Raw genomic sequence first — 18,451 nt, 5'->3', positions numbered from 1 at the left:
TCATAATTTACCTTGTGGCCACCATAGAATGCAATTTCCTCAGCATTGGCAATTACTCTTGAATGCACAAATCTGAGGTCACCTTTGAGTCTAGCCTCCTCAGCAACAAGATTACCAAACTTTGGTGATATTGCTTTTAGAATTTGGGCTGTCAAATATAAAACCGCTACTCCTATTATTGAGGGATATTTCGAACTTGCCCCTCTTCTGCTTGCAAGTGTGTATAATGTGAAAGACATTAATGTTACATCAAGCAATGGTTTGGTCAAATGTGAATATAAGTGTGCTAAAGACTGAGTGAACATGGTTATATCATCTGTTAGACACTGATCAACATTAGCAAGTCTACTGTCCAAGTTGCTGACTCTGTAATACGTTTGATTGTCAAAATACAGATTATAAGCATGATTCACTAATCTTGTTCTCAGAACTAAAGCAAGTTCACACTCTAGATATCTGATGAGACTGTTAATAAACGTTGCAGGGATGGATATAAGAAGCCACTGAGACAGTTGTAGTAAAAATGCTCTAAGATCACGTCTAACAATAGTTCTAACGATTTTTCCATCTAACATAGAAACATAAATTGACAAAAATGTTCTTGCAACTAGAGTTGCAGTATGAAGTGTTAGGATGCCAAAAGCTTTGCTTTTTAACCCTGGGAACAATATTTTCAGAAGATAACGAAGTTGTCTGTAAAATTCCTTGTTTAAACTTGCTTTCCCCTTCTTGTCATTCCCAGAACCAATCCCATCGTCTACAAAATCTTTGCTTTTTGAAATTGGCTTCTCTGAGCCAAATAATATTTTTCTGACTTTTGGAGACAATTTTTTTGCACCAATTGCAAGTAGAACAGCTATTAAAGCTCCTTTAGCAATCTTTTCCTGTAAGCTTTTTGTAGAAGTAATCGATCCTACCATTTTAGACATCTTTCTTGGAATGTAAACGTTGATTAATCCTTCAATCGTAAAAATTTAACCAAAACCTGAAATTTTGTTCCCCTTGTCCTCCATGACAGATCACATGTGATACGAGACTTTGAACTTTGTACTTTTCTTAGTTTTCAACGAAGAAGAGCTGTAATCGTCTGCTTTCCTGTTGAGGCTGTTGTTGGTGTTGCTGGAAATGAACTGGGTGGGAGGCTCTAGAAGTCGAATACGAACGCAAAATGAAAGGAAATTACAGCGTGTAATTTATCTTTTTTCTTTATTATTGTCACGAATACATATTTGTACAAACCATCGCTGTATATTCATGGACTCAGAGTGTAACTTATCTGTAACTTGTAAGCCTGAGGTCAAATGAACATTATGTTGTTCAATATAAATGTTTAAAACATGATAGTTTTTTACCTTGTCCTTGGCTTAAAATAAGCCAAAGGCTTTTCATTGACATCCTTGTATGATGCCAGTCATAGAATATCAATCTGAAATATCACAACAGTCAACAATTTTTAAAGATGATCAAGATAGGAAATTTAAAATTATTATTACTATTAGGTCCAGAGACATTTATTATAGACTGTCCCTGAAAGGTCTTAATTGTTTTACCATCATGCATAGGCCATAGCTGTTCAATACACCTTATCGCTATTTGGCCGCCATTTAATACTTGATATCACACAAGCTTTCTGTAAAAATTTTACATCATAAAACAAAATATCTGATACCAAAATGGAAAAGTGATCGTTGTATGTGTCGAAAGTTCAATCAGCCGGGATTTATAGCGATAAATTAAGGTGTATTGTTAAAGTTCTTATACAATCTTGGCTTAATTTCAACGATTTAGCCTTGAGCATAAAAAAAACCATGTACAACAGAATCAACAGTTTACAAACAGGTTATTCTAAATTAAATGCATACCAATTTATAATAAACCAGCACATCAACTGGGAAACCTGTGATCACTACAAACAAAAAGAAAATGTACAACACTACCTTTTTGAATGTTCCAACAGATTTAGACAATTTATTAACAATCAATTTGCCAAATGCAGAGAATATCACTCAACTTAGTATTAGCAGAGTACATAGAGGAAGCAAACCGTTTTAGTGGATAATTTGATTCAAATTTCTCTTAAATTTTATTATGTTTTAATTTTTCATGTCATTTCAACTACCTAATTAACCATATTTTTCTTTTTTTCACTTCATACATTGATTCTATAATATTTTTAAAGCGCTACCTACAATATCTAAGTACAAATGAGAAACTACATTAGGGATAATAATTTTACAAGAGAAGATAATTTACAAGAGAGATTACTCTGTCATCACGACAAAGATTAAAGATTGAAGAAAACTGCTGTTTTTAGCTCACCGTTCTGTAGGAAAGCTTTAACTATCACTTGGCATCCATTGTCGTCCTTCATCGTCCGTCTGGTGTAAACTATTTTAAACATCTTCTCTTCTGAAAATAGCTACTATATCAGTTCAAACCAAACTTAAGCTGAATGATCCCTAGAGTATCTAGAATAAAGTTTGCATTGTATTTTCCATTTCATAAAAAAACATGGCCAAAAATTGAACATAGGGGTAAAATGCAGTTTTTGGCTAATATCTCAAAAACCAAAGCAGTTAGAGCAAATTTAACATGGTGATAAAGTGTTCTTAAGGTACTGTTCTATCAGCTTTGAAATTTTCAAATAAAACTAATAACCAATTGTTGGGTTGCTGCCACTAAATTGGTTATGTGAAGGAAATTTTGCAGTTTTTGGTTATTATCTTGAATAGTATATAAAGATAAACTATCAACAGCAAATATGTTTAGCAAAGTAAGATCTACAAATATTAAAGTTCATATGACCAAAATTTTCAGTTGACACCTTGAAAGAATTATTGCCCTTAAAGGACAATTTTACACAATTTGTTTATCATGTTTTCTAACACTTATTAATATGCATTAAACAAAAACAAAAAAACTACGATGAAATTGGACACTTAAACTCTGAAATGAAAGATAAATGCCAAAAAAATCAAGGTGAGCGATTCAGGCTCTTGAGAGCCTCTTGTTTTATATTTTAACCCCCATTAGCTGTCTACAAATATATATTATATAGCTATGTTTGGGATCAAAATGTCTGCTGATTGAGTTTGGTATAAACTTGGAATAAACACAAACTAGACACAAATTGCGAACTACTATGATCTCTTTTCTACTATGGGCAAAAGTAGATGTAATTAATTTCAGTAAAATCTATCTACATTGGGGCTTATAATTAACCACAAGAAAACGACACCAAAAGTGTCGCTGAACTAAGCAGATCATTACAGAGAAGACCAACACACCTGGCTACTTAGAGACTTCAACTTTCCTAAATATGACTGGGTTAAACAAGAACTTAAACCAAATTGTATTAAATTTACAAACATCACAATTAGAAGAAAAATAAAAACACCAAGAAAAATAAGTATAAATACAAAAATGCAGAATGGGACAAAATATGCACAGAAGTATAAATTTCGAAGATAAATACTTTTCTCTAACACGAAAAAATAACACAACAGAAGAAGAAGAAAAGTTCACTACTGATATATAAAAAAAATACAAGAAATAACAGACAAAAATATTCCATCTAAAATAATGAAACAAAAACAAAATATTCCTTGGCTAACACCAGAAATAAATAGACTAATTAGAAAAAGAGACAGAATACATAAGAAAATAAAGGCAGCAGTTTTAAGCGGAGGATAAATCAGATACTATCAAAAAGCATCGATCCTTAAAACACCACTTGTACATCAAAAACTTAGAACATCAATTTCATATTTGAACTACATAGAAAACATTATAATTGAAGCAGTAAACTGAAAGATAGTAAACCAAGCAAGAAATTTTGATCTGACAATTTAAAATCAACAACACATAAATTTGAAATGAAGCAAATAAATGTCACCCCAGAAGGAACATCTTAATTACTAAAAAAAATTAAACCTATATAAAGCAATTGGTCCAGACACAATATCACCTCATTTTCTAAAAGAAGTTCATCATGAAATCTCACCAATAATATCTGACTTGTTTAACTCATCAGTAAATACAGACATAGTACCAAACGACTGGAGAGAGGCCATAGTTACACCAGTATTAAAAAAGGAGCAAAATATTAACCTGGAAACTACAGGCCCATCTCTCTAACCTGTATTCTAAGTAAATCATTACAACACATAATTGTATCATCCATAATGAAACATCTAGACATTCACAATTTACTATACCCACTGCAACATGGTTTAAGATCAAAAAGTTAGCTGTGAAACACAACTTCTAACATTCACACAACAAATACTTATTATATGGTAAACGGTAAACAAACTGGTGTAGTTGTCATGGACTTTTCAAAAGCGTTTGATGAAGTGAAACGCATGGGAATAGATAAAAAAAACCATCAGATTGAATAGAGGTATAGTTATTACATACTTGTCAATTGGCAACAGCAGTGTATTGCACAAAAGCCAAAAAAAAATAATATTAAATTCAAATCATATAACCATTTTGAAGTTCTTTGACTACAGTTATTCGGTGTCAGAAACCTATTACAGTATTAGTCAAACATTTAATTACAATCCAAATTCAGACCTGTATCAAGCGTGAACATGGTGTCCATTTTGGACCCATCATTTCAGGGTTGGACATCTGCAGTCGTATCCAGCTAAGCTCAGCAAAGCAATTGGTTTATAACCCCTTGTGATTTTTTTTACCGTTATGAAAAATGTTGATCTCAAAGTTTACAAATTTGCACCATTTTCAATTCTTCTACTATCATTACTATACTTGTCTAACTTGATGCTAGTTAATTCATGACTATTTTTGAACTTATTTTAAGAAATTTTCAAATGTTACTTTTTAGGAATTTTTTGAAAGAAAGAAGTTTGCAGATAAAATCCAAGTTTACCGAAGCATAGGAGGAACTGGTATAAGAAAACATGGACTTGGTCAGGATTTTAGAGCCTTTCAGACAGTTAATGTAGCACATTCACACCATAAAGGTACTCAAAAGTTTTCAAATTTTGTAGTTAGGGTATGTAACAGTGGTTAGATTCTGCCAGTGTACTTTATCAGGAGGATGAAAATTAATGTCCAATAGGCATATACAATACTTTTTATTTGTTGTAGTTTATCAGACATGTGGCAATTAATATTCAGTATAAATAAATGGTTTGGTCCAATAAAATATCATGCCATGCAATTACTGGACCAAATGATCAGTGTAGTACCGATGTAAGAACTTTTAATTATTAAAATTATTGTAAATACTGCTAAAACACTGATTACACCAGTAATGCTTGTACAATTACTTGACCAAAAGACCACTGAGGTCCCCAAAACTTTGAATCAAGACCAACAAAACAAAAAGGAAGAGAAATGTTATCCAAAGTATATTAGGAATAATTAAGTGTGATGTTTCATGCTATTTTTTATTGGTAGTTTGATATAATTAACTTTCAGCATAAGACCACTTGAAAAGGCAATATTGTAAGATTACAAAAGAACAAAAGTGATTAAGTGATTACAAATTTCTAAAGAAGTAGGGGCATTAACCCTTTCAATTTCACCCAAATTTAACATTAACTTCTATATAAATGGGAAAAAAAACACTATCAAAATTCAATCATATATAGCATTCGTACCAAAGGTAACACAAAGGTAATTTGGGATCCATATGAAAGTTAATTAATTAAAAAACTTTTGAATATAATGTTTCAGAAAATTCGTCTTTTTAAGTTAAGTAGTATCTTTGCAAAAGTCATGTGACTTGTCAAAAACAGGTGAAAAAATACAAATTTTATGTCAAAAAAATGTGTGGAGACATTTTGTAAATATAAAGCATAAAAAAGGTACTAAAGTTGAAAGATTTGTTAAAGGAGTATGTGAAACACCAGCAAGACAAGTAAAAAAGGTTGATTTGGATGTTTTCAAGCCAGCATTTTCTCGAATGGTAGAAGATATTAATCTTGGACCTGTATCACCAACATCGTCTGTTTCAAAAATCAGTTTGAATGAACCAAAGTATGAGACAAAGTATGTATACAATTTAACTAAAAGGAAATAAAGTTGACAAAATATAGCAGTTCATCGTCATCTTTAAATTGAAGATCTGTATGTTTAGAAAGATTTTATTTGGACTTTAAAAAACTCATATTTATCAATATCATACTTAATGATAAGGTAGGTTTTTTTTATTATTATAAATAATAGACCTGGAACATCTATCTTTGCCATAGTTAAATTATTATGATATGGTCATTTTTTAAGCACACTTGATTCAAAGGGTCAAGTGTCAAGTGATATTTTTTCATCATTCTGCAAGCATTGTCTCTTGTCTTTGTTGTTTCTTAACTTCTAGGCCAATTTGAACCACACGTAGCCAAAATTATTGGTTGACTCCTTACAGGAGTTATTACTCCTAAATGATATTTTAATTTTTTATTGCATTTTTTTGTGTGTGTGTGTGTGGGGGGGGGGGGTGCAAATATAGTACATAGAGAAACCATAAACAGACCATAAACAGAAAAATACTCTACAAGACAAGATCTACAAATTTCTTTACAGAAATTGTCAGTCAAGTCTATTAATTCATGAATCAGTGATGATGATTTTTACCCAATTATTGCAAAACCTATAATTTTATGCAAAGAGCAAAAATGATGTTTGATAATAGATCTACAGATAGGTCAACACTGCAAAAATTTGTGAATTCCCTCTTTACAACTTTATCATTCAGGCATAATCTGTAAATGAGGGGGAGTCATGTCAGCATTTAAGTCACATTGTTTGCTTTTATTTAAATTTGATCATCAAAAGATTGATGTAGGATAAAAAACTTAAATCAAATAGTTTGGGGTGTGGGTGTCAACATTGCTGCAAGTTTTGTTAATTCAAAATAGATTTTACATATATCCCTATTGGTCAATCAATTTTCCCCAAGTTAAGTTAAGAGGGGGGGGGGTTGTGGGGGTCAGTTAAAAAACTATACGAATTAATTTTTTTATCCTTCATTGAACTTTTGATTTCGTCCCTTAACGTTATAATAGAAAATAATTTAAAAATCATAATAAACCAGACAACATGTCTGGAAATTATCATTTTTGATACAAATAATTATATTTTTTACTTTTAGAGAGGCAACTGATTTCTCATCATTTGTTAAACCAGAAAATCAGATCTCTATGAAAACAAGCAAATCTAGTGTGAAGTTTGAGCCATATTCTAGTCCAAATCCATACAAGTTTAAAAAGGTAATCCATTCAACACTTGAAGTATGTCCAATGCACAATGTTTTGTGGATATTGTCAACATTGCAATGTCAACTTTATAGTGTTGTTTTTGTGTTTCCATTGCATCCTTTCTATATGTTCTGTACCTTTGTGTTTACATCGTTCGCATCGTACACATCATGATGTGAACAATGTTGTGTCGACATTGTGTTTATGTTGTATATATAGAAAACCTTTCTGTTTTCATTGTTAACATCGTATTCATCGCAATGTTAACAATATCGTTTCAACATCATGTTTATATTGTATATCTAGTCTACCCCATTCTGTTTACATCATTAACATTGCATACATCGCAATGTTTACAATATCGTTTCAACATCGTGTTTATATTGTATATCTAGTCTACCCCATTTTGTTTACATTGTTAACATCGTATACACCATGATGTTGACAATATCGTGTCAACATCGTGTTTATATTGTATATCTTGTCTACACAATTCTGATTACATCGTTCACATGGTATACATCACAATGTAAACAATATCCTTTTAACATCTTGTTTTTATTGTATATATAGTCTATACCTTTCTGTTTACATCGTTAACATCATATACATCGTGATCTCTTTATATTGTTTACATTGTCAACATCGTATGAATAATGTGTACCAAGTCTATACCTTTGTATTTACATTGTTCACATCATATACATTGTGATATTGAAAATATTCTAAAAAAAAAAAATCATTAATATTATAAAATAAAGTTTGCAGACAGTTTTTTAAACAACAAATCCTAATGTGATGTTATAACTCTGAATTGACATAAAATACTGTTAAAATTGTTAATATGGTAATTTAAACAAATGTTAACATGAAACCTTTTTTATAAAATTGTATACACCACGATGTTAACGATGTAAACAATGTAAAAACGATGTTGACACGACATTGTGTTAACATTGTAAACATTACGATGTTAACGATGTCAACGATGTAAACAATATATAAGAGTTCAAACGATGTAAACGATGTTGACACAATATAGTCTTAACATTGTATACATCGCGATGTTAACCATGTCAAAATGTAAACAGTATATAAGGATTTAAACAATGTAAACCATGTTGAAACAATATCGTGTTAACATTGTAGTTTTCTCGATGTCCACAATATTGAATAATCATCGTGCACTGGACATGAATGCAACACTTCAAATTGATCACTTTGATTGATACTTTATAAATGAATATTTAGGGGCCAGCATGCTTTTAGTGTGGGATTTTCTCGCTGTGTTGAAGACCCATAGGTGGCCTTCTGCTGTAAATGTTATCTTCTCTTTGGTCAGGTTTTTTACTCTTTGACACATCCCATTTTTCCATTCTCAATTTATGATGCTGAAAACCTTCTTGGCGTTACTTGGTAGAGTGCGGTATTCCAGATGGTGAGCTTTATCTCGTTTCTTATTTCATATATAAATCAGGTAGTTGATTTTCTCAATTTCTTATTCTGATTGTTCTATTTTTTTGTCATATGGGGAGGTTTCATTTACTATGTGGTATGGGTTTTGCTCATTGTTGAAGGCTGTTGTGAACGTTAAATATCACGGCAGTACCTTTTTGTAAACGTAACGTCGTTCCCGGCATATTTGACAGATGCCGATTTAATGTTACGAAATTCCGCCAACATGTGGCGTTCGAATAACATCTTTGTTTTCTAGCTTGTTATAAATCCTACATTTCTTAAGTTACTAGTATGTACATGCTTTGTACTGTTGAATCGGTGTCGAGACTTATGCCATTGTGTTTGCTTTCTTTTTAATTCATATTTATGTACGTACTGACAGTTGTTTACATGATAAATCTTGACCGGCAACGAACTCTATTCGTACACGCAAGGATAAGGCGTGCTAAGGACTATAAAAAACGGACTTTTCTGATAACGAAACGAATTTTAACAGATCTTCAAAGATTCCAAGAGGTAATTTCGCATACACGAAAAACACATTCAAACGTTTTAATATATTGTATTTCATTTACCTGTATTTATTATTATTGATAATAATAATCTCTGATACTTTTACAAGTTGTTTAGTCATTATTTAATATCCAGAATTCAAAGATATTGTTTTTAAAATAAAGATTGGCAACAATCTTTACAAAGGCCATGGGGTGACATATAATTGCTTAAAAACTTCCATCATTTTGTCTTTGTTGGATAAATGTCTCATTCTATGTTGTTCTACATAGATCTTTCTATTTTCATATTAATCCTCATTATGTTCAAACAAAATACTTTACATGCAATGTTTAACTTTAGAAGTAAGAACAAGATTTATTTTATCCAAGTAAGAACTATATGTATATACACAATAAAGGTAGAGTGTCATATCTCCCTGTAAATGTTATTGTATAGGCTAACAAATTGAAACTTTATTCAGTATGTTGGTAAATGGTGAAGTACAAAGCAAAACTAGTATATTCTTACAACAATAACTTGTTATGGTACTAAATATGAATGTCAAATTTAATGTTGGATGTTAACCCTGCTCTGCAATTACATGTACTAGGAAATATCTCTGATTTTTTTTAAGAAAATAAGATGCATTTTAAGTATGATTTTGGATGTAAATGATATGAAAAAGCTAGCACATGTAATAGCTTATATGTTATTTAAATTTAGATTTGATGATAATTTATTATCTAAATTTAGATTTTATGCTAATTTATTATTTAAACTTAGATTTGTTGCTCATTTATTAGCTTTATCATGTTTATTGATACATGTATTGATCTATTTTTTTCAGCCTGAGCCAAAGTTGAAATTTCAGTTTACAGATTATGACATGAGTTTTCCTAGGAAATTTCAGCATAAGGATTTAGAACCTGAGGTTTGTAGCAATTGGGATTTGAAAGTTTATTGTAAGCTTGATTTTCTTCAAAAGTGATAAAAAAGTAATTTTCTTTACACATTGAGATTACTTAAATTTTTTATTTCTTCTTTGGAAATTATATTTTGAATATTTAAATTTGTTGTAAGAATGAAATTTTCAACTTTAAGAAGAATTTGTCAGATATATTTCATGGGGCAATAAGTGCTGTTATACAAATGTACTGCTTCAACACTTTAGTCCAAAACTTTTTTTTTTCTTTCAAATAATGAAAATACATAATAAACATGATAAACAAAGACATGTATATTTGAGGGAACATAACTCTTTATAGGAATTATACATCTATTCATGAATATATAGATAAGGTTATTTAGATTTTAGACTTTTGTTGTAACATATTTCATATAAAATTCATACTTACCGAATTTAAGTATGACAGATTAATGCAATGTAATATTTTCTTTTACTTTCTTACTTTCAGACACCAAGACTTGAAAGTTTTCATGAACCATACATGAGTGACAAGAAAAGCTTAAAATATTCATTATTTAACACGGAAAATAATAAACTCACAACTCCACACCAGAGCGTATCAGATAGAAAAAATAAAAACTTGTACACAGACTCTTCTAGTGATCTTTCTGTCACTCAGATTGAAAAATCTGTATCATCACAGAGGTCAAGTAATGGACTGAATGTAAAATTCTGTGACAGAACAACAGAAATACATGTACCTTCAAATTATTCAAGAAGTAAACATAAAAGGGCGTTGGACAAGTTTGATAAAAATTCTTCACAAAAATCTTCGGCGAAAAGTATGTTTGTGTCTGAAGACTTCCAGATAACTCCTTTGAGGAAGTACCAGCAAGAGTCTGAGTCTCCACAGAGACAAAGTAACACACAGGAAAGGCACCAGAGATCCTTAAACCACAAGTCACCAATAGACATCCATAACAGAATATTCAGTTCCTCTGATTTTATAGAAACCCCACTGAAGAGAAGAAAATTTACTTTTCCACAATCTACACCACAGTTATATCCACAAACATCAACACCATTACCTCAAAAGTCCACCGAAGCTGGTTTAGATGTTGATAGAATGTTGACAAAACAATTACACATACCAGATATAGCGGGTGATCATGGTATGTCATCACTGTTAATGACAAAATCTGGAGGTTCGAAACCATATCATTTCCAAGATCAAGAAGATACTGATGCATGTTATAATGTTTACAGAAAGACTAGGTGATTTGCTCTCTTTGTAGTTGTAAGAACTAGTGCATAAATTTATATTATTTAATTTTTAATATGTTTACTTTCTCTTGGTTTGCTACTTTCAAAAAGTAAAAAAATAGATAATCATGCCCAATATTTTTTGTGGATATAACTCTTCAAATCTGTGAAATATATTAATAAACCAGAAAAGGCCTATTTTGTAACAACATTCCTATGCCTCTAGAAACCCTGTTTTTTTTATAAAGAAGTTTATTATCAGTTACAGAGTGCCATATCTTTATTGACATTTGATTTCAAAGTCAGATTTTTTAATGTTATTTAATGCTATTGAACATTAAAGGAATCTAGCTCAACAGAATTAAGATACATTTATTTAGCTTGAAGATCCATTGCCGTTATGTTATTTATCATTATGATCCATTTTATTTATTTTCTTTTTGGATCTTTTGTTAAGCTAAAACTAGTTTCTATAACCATACATGCCTAGAGTAGTTGATTTCTGGTTATTTAAGATGTCGATTATATTTTTCAGGACTTCAAAAAATTTGAAAAATTTGTCAGCATGTGAAGCATCAAATTTTACACAAGACCCAGTTGGAGATTATAGAAATGAAAACAAAGTCAATTGTAAATTAGATATGAACTTGGTAATTTTAACTTTTAAAATAATTATTGCTTTGAAAGATGAAAAAAAAAATCAGTTATTTTGTAACTACCTTGAACATCATAAAAATTCTATTATGACATTTGAAAGTTATTGAAAACTATCAAAAAGTAAAATAACAAGAATACCAAACTCTGAGGAAAATTTAAAACACAAAGCCCGTAAATATATATTGGTGACCTTCTGCTGTTGTCTGTTCAATGGTCGGGTTTTTGTCTCTTCGTCACATTCCCCATTTCCATTCTCGATTTTATATACAGTTAACTCTCGTTGTCTCGAACTCGGTTGACTCGAAATTTCGGATGAGTCGAAGTTTTCACGTGGTCCTGAACTTTGTTCCATATAAATGTATGTATTTCGACTCCTGATGAGTCGAAATTGGATGAGTCGAAATTTCGGTTGAGTCGAACTAAATTTACGATCCCAAGGTTAACAAAAGCATTCAAAATTCATTATTTATCTCGAACTAATACACATATGTCAAAACATGACCTCCGGCAATTATTTAAATGGATTGAAGAGTTAATCTGACAATACACGTGTAATTAAATTTCCAGTCACTGACCACTTTATTGATTTATGACATGCTATTTCCACTAATGTTTACCTGAGATTATCTTTTATAGAATTTTTATAAATAATTAGTGATACATTGTTAATGTTCTTGAAAAAGTATTAAAAATGTTTACAAAACAATTAATTGTGATTTAAACTAATGAGCTTGGGTGTGTATAAAGTAAGGATTATGACTTCCGTTGATGATCACATAAGAACTTCTGATTCGGCGTCTTTAATCTTGTTGTGTTTTCTTTTGAAAAGAAAGAGTGAGATAAAAAAAAATGAAGAGAAATCTAAATTTTCTAAAATCTCTTGTATCTGAGAATTAACCATTTTGTCAACTATAAACAACCTGAATAACGAAACTATCGATTGGAAATAACTCTCTCGTATAAAAGCCATTTGAAAAAAAATGAAACTGAAACAATTGAATAAGTAAAAATAATGTTAGTATAGTAATGAAAGACCATGACATATAAATACATCGATATGATACCAGAATATCGATCCCCTTCCCATATTCACCCGGATTTATTTTAGCTTTACCAAGCTAAGCAAGAGTTGTGTCCCTTGTTCTGTCAAACTTCCGGTTTTCGTTTGAGTCGAACTACGTGTATCTCGAAATATTTCTCTGGTCCGGCTGACTTCGAGATAACGAGAGTCGACTGTATATATATAATCAAATGGTAAAATCAAAAGTGCAAACACATCAAACAAATGGATAACAAATGTCATATTCCTGACTTTGTAAAGGCATTTTCTTAAGCTGAAAATGGTGGATTAAATCTGGTTTTATATCTAACTAAACCTCTCACTTGTTCAATTATATTGACATTGATGTTTAAACAAAACAAACATCCATGTAAAAAATACCTCTTTTTTTAACTGTGGAGAACCAGTTTGAATTTGTTGCTCCACTCCTTATAAATATGTTCTTTGCAAATCATCTTTTATTTCATGAAAATAATTCAGACAAATTCATCATCTGTTCATGACATCAGTAAACAGTTAGTTATAAAAATAAAGAATCAGTTCAAAACTTTTTTTTTTTTTCAGATAGGAATGAAGATAGGTTTAAAGAGGAGTCCTGCAGAGTTATCTGATACAGTCCATCCAGGAGAAGAAGGTATGGGCTATTCCATTTAAATGTATGTGGGTAGGAAGGAAGGTTTAATTATTGAATGGTTGTCATGGGTTGTCATGGGTCTTTTTTCAGTGTGAGTATTACCATTATGCAAAATGATATAAAAATGGTTCTTGGTTGTAGGGATATTTTGAAAATCCCTACCTACCTTCCACATAAATTTTGATGGATTAGCCCTAATTGTATGGTTATCAAAACATAAAATGTTTTCTACACAATGCACATGTGATGTTCAGCAAACCTTTTTCATTTGATCTTCATCTGTGATTTAATATTTGCTCTGCAGCATAATGATGTTGTCCATTAACAATTTTTACATCTAAGGTTAAGCCATTTCGAGTTAGCCAAGAGTTCTCAACTATAACATCACATACATAACTAAGTTACAGTTATTAGAAAACCAACAAAAGTGAAGCAAGATATATTTTTTTATTCTGACAGTCTATTAATAAGTTATAAGGCCAAAACATAGATTTTGAGTAAATTCAATTCATCATTCTTTTTTTATTATTCCGCACGATAGGGATTACATTTAAAAAATTGTTTCCCACTGACTCATGAGATAGAGTAAATTAGCTACCTAATATAATACATGTGTGGGTTGAAAATTACCAAAATTGAATATTGTAAATGTTTACTTTGTCTATCTAAGAATACTATTTTGAACTATTGAAACACAAGACAGACCATATAAGACCTTTTCCTCTTTTGATTTTTTTGTTGATAGATTTTATACAATACTCATTTTATTTTCTTCTAATAATTTTGTTTTATAGGAATCAACTGTTGGCAATGCCGACCTTTTAACTTTTTATTTAAAAAATTACTATCTTAATAATTTATTCTTATTCAAAGGAGGAGAAAAGTAAGAATTGCTTATTGTTTGCTTCAGGTACTAATCTAGAAACCCATTATATTAATATTGATAGAGAAAAGTTTAGGGCAATACATTTATATCATATCTATATGATAATTTTGCTAGTCAGATACTTTTATGAAAACTAAACCTATAACTCTAGATTGGATTCTGATTTTAAACATCTACAGTACTAGTGTAGACCACTATTTTTTTTATAGTATTTCTTTGTTCTAGTTATATTATTGTTGACTTTTCTTTGTTTTTTATTCTTCCAAAAAAGGACAAGGAATTACTTTGCATGATCTTTTTGTTTTGTTTTAAATTCATTAGTTGTATATTGCAATTTCAACAGAGAGTCTATTTAAAGATCAGTGTATAACTGTATATTTCTTCATCAATTACTTAATTATATGTAATATTATGTCTCATTGACATATAAATGAATTGGGCTAGGATAGAAAGAAATTTGGTATTGGCTTGGTATATATAAAAAGCTGCACTACAACAAGAATGATAAACATTTCATCTCACTGACACTACTAAAAAGGTTTGGGGAAAATTTCCAAGGTAGGTTTTATAATACAGCTAAGTTCAAAGAATTGAATGTGTTAAAAAGTATAAACCTTTGCACATAATAACTTATTTCCACAAAAATCTTTTCCTTGTATTTCTTTATCATAAACTTTTGAAGTTTCTTGGAAAAATATTTTTTGATATGATTAAAAAGATGTATGATAATTCTAGCTGGTTTTCTTATTGTATTTTAGTATAAAGAGAAAAGGCAGTACAGATTCTCAGATGGCTGAAGTGCTGGAAGAGGTATTTACAGTAATTTGATATTCTTTTTTACTCCTGAAAATATTATGTTAGGGCTATTCCAGAAAAAAAAATGTAGGGGGGGGGGGGGGGGGGGGGGTTGGAACACGCATTGTATTAATAATACATGGGTGATGGTTATCAGAACAACTTTTCACACTGTAATGCACTATAATTCTCAATTACAATTGTCTGGGTGGCGGGTTCTGACAAAAACTGCATTCCAACCCCCCCAAACCCCCCCCCCCCCCCATACATTTTTTTTTCTGGAATAGCCCTTATTGAAATGGCTTGTTTGTTAAATTTTGGACAATTGACCTATAGGCTATTAGATTTCTTTGTGAGATCAAATGAGGAATATGTTATGCAAAGATTATAGTAACCCTATTTTATACATTTTCAGAAAGCACTTTCTGTGACCTATGCTATTTTATAAATTGTGATATTATTTGATTGCTTTCATGGATTTTTTTAAGCTTCTGCCATAGTGGAGGGGGCATTAAGTTTTACCCTTGACCATCTGTAAGTCAATCTGTCTGTATGTTTCAAAATTGGTTTCTGTTCTCTAGCTTTAGTTTGCCATAACCAAATGTTATAAAACTTGAATTCAATGCCTATTTTCACCAGACACAGATCTAGTTGGAATTTTGGTGGCATTGCTTTTATCTTTCTAGAAAAATACTCCTTTAACAATAGAAACAAGAACTATCTTTAAAAAAGATATCCGACGTATTTAAATTTGAGTATATTTTAAAACTATCATTTCGATAACCTTCAGAAGCACAATGTCTTAATGATTCATGACCTCTTTAATTAAATGTCAATCTGAATGTGACTACAAGAAATTCTTTACTAAGTCTAGTTATATTAAGGCAATAATATATAAGAATATTGTGATGACACCTAAAATTTTTATTTGTCAAAAAATCTAGTGCAAATAAAAAGAAACAAATATGCATTTACTACTGTTTACATTAAACTTAATTCATGGTTAAAAAAGCTAGAAACTGTTGGTAGTATAAGTAGTTTCTTTCTGTTTACATTCACCAAAACCCCGCGGAAATCTCACATGCCCTAGGTGCGTTCTAAAAGTCATGTACATTCGTACAACAAAGTTTACATTAAAAATTATATAGTTATATAATTGTCCCGATAAACAGCTGTCATGGATGCAAAGAGCTATTGGAGAAACAATAATTCTAATAAAAATATGAATCTTTGTAAGATCTAGTTCAAATATTTATAGTTTTTCACTTGCTTTCCATCACGATATAATTTTCGAGACGTTTTTTCAAACACAACCAAATCACCCAACATGACAGCATTTTGTCCAATCACAGAACGGATGTTCGAGCATGCGTAGTATGTTGCCATAGTGAAGTGTCCTTAAGTTCAAAGTGCCCAAACTGAAACTATACGACTACGTCGGAAAAAACTGATTTTTTTCTGTTTCTGTTCTTTTCAGTTTGCCTCAACCCAATGATTTGAATCATTTACACAATGCTTATTACCACAAAACACAGATTAATTTTGAATTTTGATGGGATCACTTTTACCTTTATAGAGTTATGCCCTTTTACAAATGTAAAAGTTGCTTATTTTCAATGTTTCTCTTCTCAAACTTAAGTTTGCCTCAAGGAAATGAAATGAAACTTATCTAACCATTTAAAAAACTATCTGTTTGATGATTTTTGATCTGTAACTTTTCTAAAAATGTCTATGAGTTTTATACGAACAACAATTTTTTTTCTCATATTTCTTGGACCATAAAGGGGTTGTGTACTATACACAAATGCGCACTGCCACTATAGTCTATACACCCAAATAGATGGTATACACAATGCTTATTACCACAAAACACAAATCAAGTTAAAATTTGGGTAGCATCACTTTCACCAATCTTGAATCATGTCCCTTTATAACGTTATATGCAAGTGGGGGCATCACTTGCGACACATTCACATGGACACATTCCCAATTGTTATGTACAATATTTAGAACAGGTAAATTAAAGTGTCTGTGATTTGTCCTTCCAGGGAAAGGGGACTTTGATTATTAAAAAGTTGAAAAACCCTATGTCACTTTTGTGATTGATTTTGATATTTCAGAAGTTATCCCAAACTTGAGTTTCTTGAGTATCTTTTTGTGGTTTTGTATTTACAGGATTTTAAAACTGGTAATTCAGAAATTATTATGAAAATAAAGATGTGTGGTATGATTGGAAATGAGATGGATTATTAACTGAGCTATCTGCCAAAGTTGGAATGAAGTAGATTTAAACATTATAGGCATCTGTAGGTCTTCAACAATGAGAAAAATATATAATTATGGTTTGCTATAAAATGGCCCATTTATGTGCATCTATTTTTTTTGATTGTTGCATTTATTTTTTTCAAATTTTGGGAAATCCTGTATATATATTTTTGACAAACATAAAAAAAAAATCCTGCTCATTGCTGTTTTTGCAATAATAAAATTACTTCATAAAGTTCTAAACTTACAGCAGTGAATAGATTATTTTTAGGCTTTCATACACGAGTACTTTTGATGTTTTGAATTTAGGAATATATATATATATATGTAAATTTAAGAACAAACTGGAATGTTTGTAAAATGTGAAATATAAAATTTTTGTTTTATTTTAGTTAACAGAACTGGAAAAACAAGACTGTTTAGAGGATGTATTTGACATAGAAGAGGCACTCATAAATGGAGAGGAGATTGATGGTAAATCTTAAAACTTATGGATAGTTACAAGTTGTTCAGTTCTTTATTCAGAAAGATAAGACTGACTAAAGTATCAATAAGTTTATCTAAAATAATACAGACCATATTGCCATAACAGTTTTTATCTCTATATTGTATGATTGGGTTAAATATTTTAAAAGCAAAATGTTTGAATGTAGAGAATCTAACTATTCTGACAGAGTTTTCAGAATTTATAGGATGGATGGAATTTTCTTGGTCCTTTGAGGTACATGCTAATAGTTATCATCTGTAAATAAATATATGTAGAGATGAACGGCAATTTCAAAGTTGGGAGATTGCAATATGTTCG

General features: G+C 30.6%; 2 protein-coding genes across 2 annotated transcripts in view; one reads left to right on the top strand and one right to left on the bottom strand.

Moving 5' to 3' along the window:
* LOC134724027 (ATP-binding cassette sub-family D member 1-like) overlaps window positions 1–1,061 on the bottom strand; it is a 40,418-nt gene extending 39,357 nt beyond the window's left edge. Inside the window, exon 1 of the mRNA XM_063587428.1 lies at window positions 12–1,061. Within this exon, the coding sequence (XP_063443498.1) occupies window positions 12–929 (918 nt within the window). The 5' untranslated portion in view covers window positions 930–1,061. The remainder of the gene's footprint in view (window positions 1–11) is intronic.
* Window positions 1,062–18,108, top strand: LOC134724043 (regulator of DNA class I crossover intermediates 1-like). The gene is made up of 10 exons (XM_063587429.1): window positions 1,062–1,188; window positions 4,850–4,988; window positions 5,865–6,021; window positions 7,121–7,238; window positions 10,027–10,110; window positions 10,595–11,361; window positions 11,885–11,999; window positions 13,631–13,700; window positions 15,345–15,396; window positions 18,039–18,108. The coding sequence occupies exons 1-9, from the start codon at window positions 1,126–1,128 to the stop codon at window positions 15,347–15,349; spliced, it is 1,518 nt and encodes a 505-aa protein (XP_063443499.1). The 5' UTR covers window positions 1,062–1,125; the 3' UTR covers window positions 15,350–15,396; window positions 18,039–18,108.
* The last annotated feature ends 343 nt before the right edge of the window (window positions 18,109–18,451 follow it).

The sequence above is a fragment of the Mytilus trossulus genome, chromosome 1 (genome assembly GCF_036588685.1).
Source record: "Mytilus trossulus isolate FHL-02 chromosome 1, PNRI_Mtr1.1.1.hap1, whole genome shotgun sequence".
NCBI classification, from domain to species: Eukaryota; Metazoa; Mollusca; class Bivalvia; order Mytilida; family Mytilidae; genus Mytilus; species Mytilus trossulus.
Note: the sequence above shows the minus strand (reverse complement) of the source record. Positions and strands in the feature narration are given on the sequence as shown.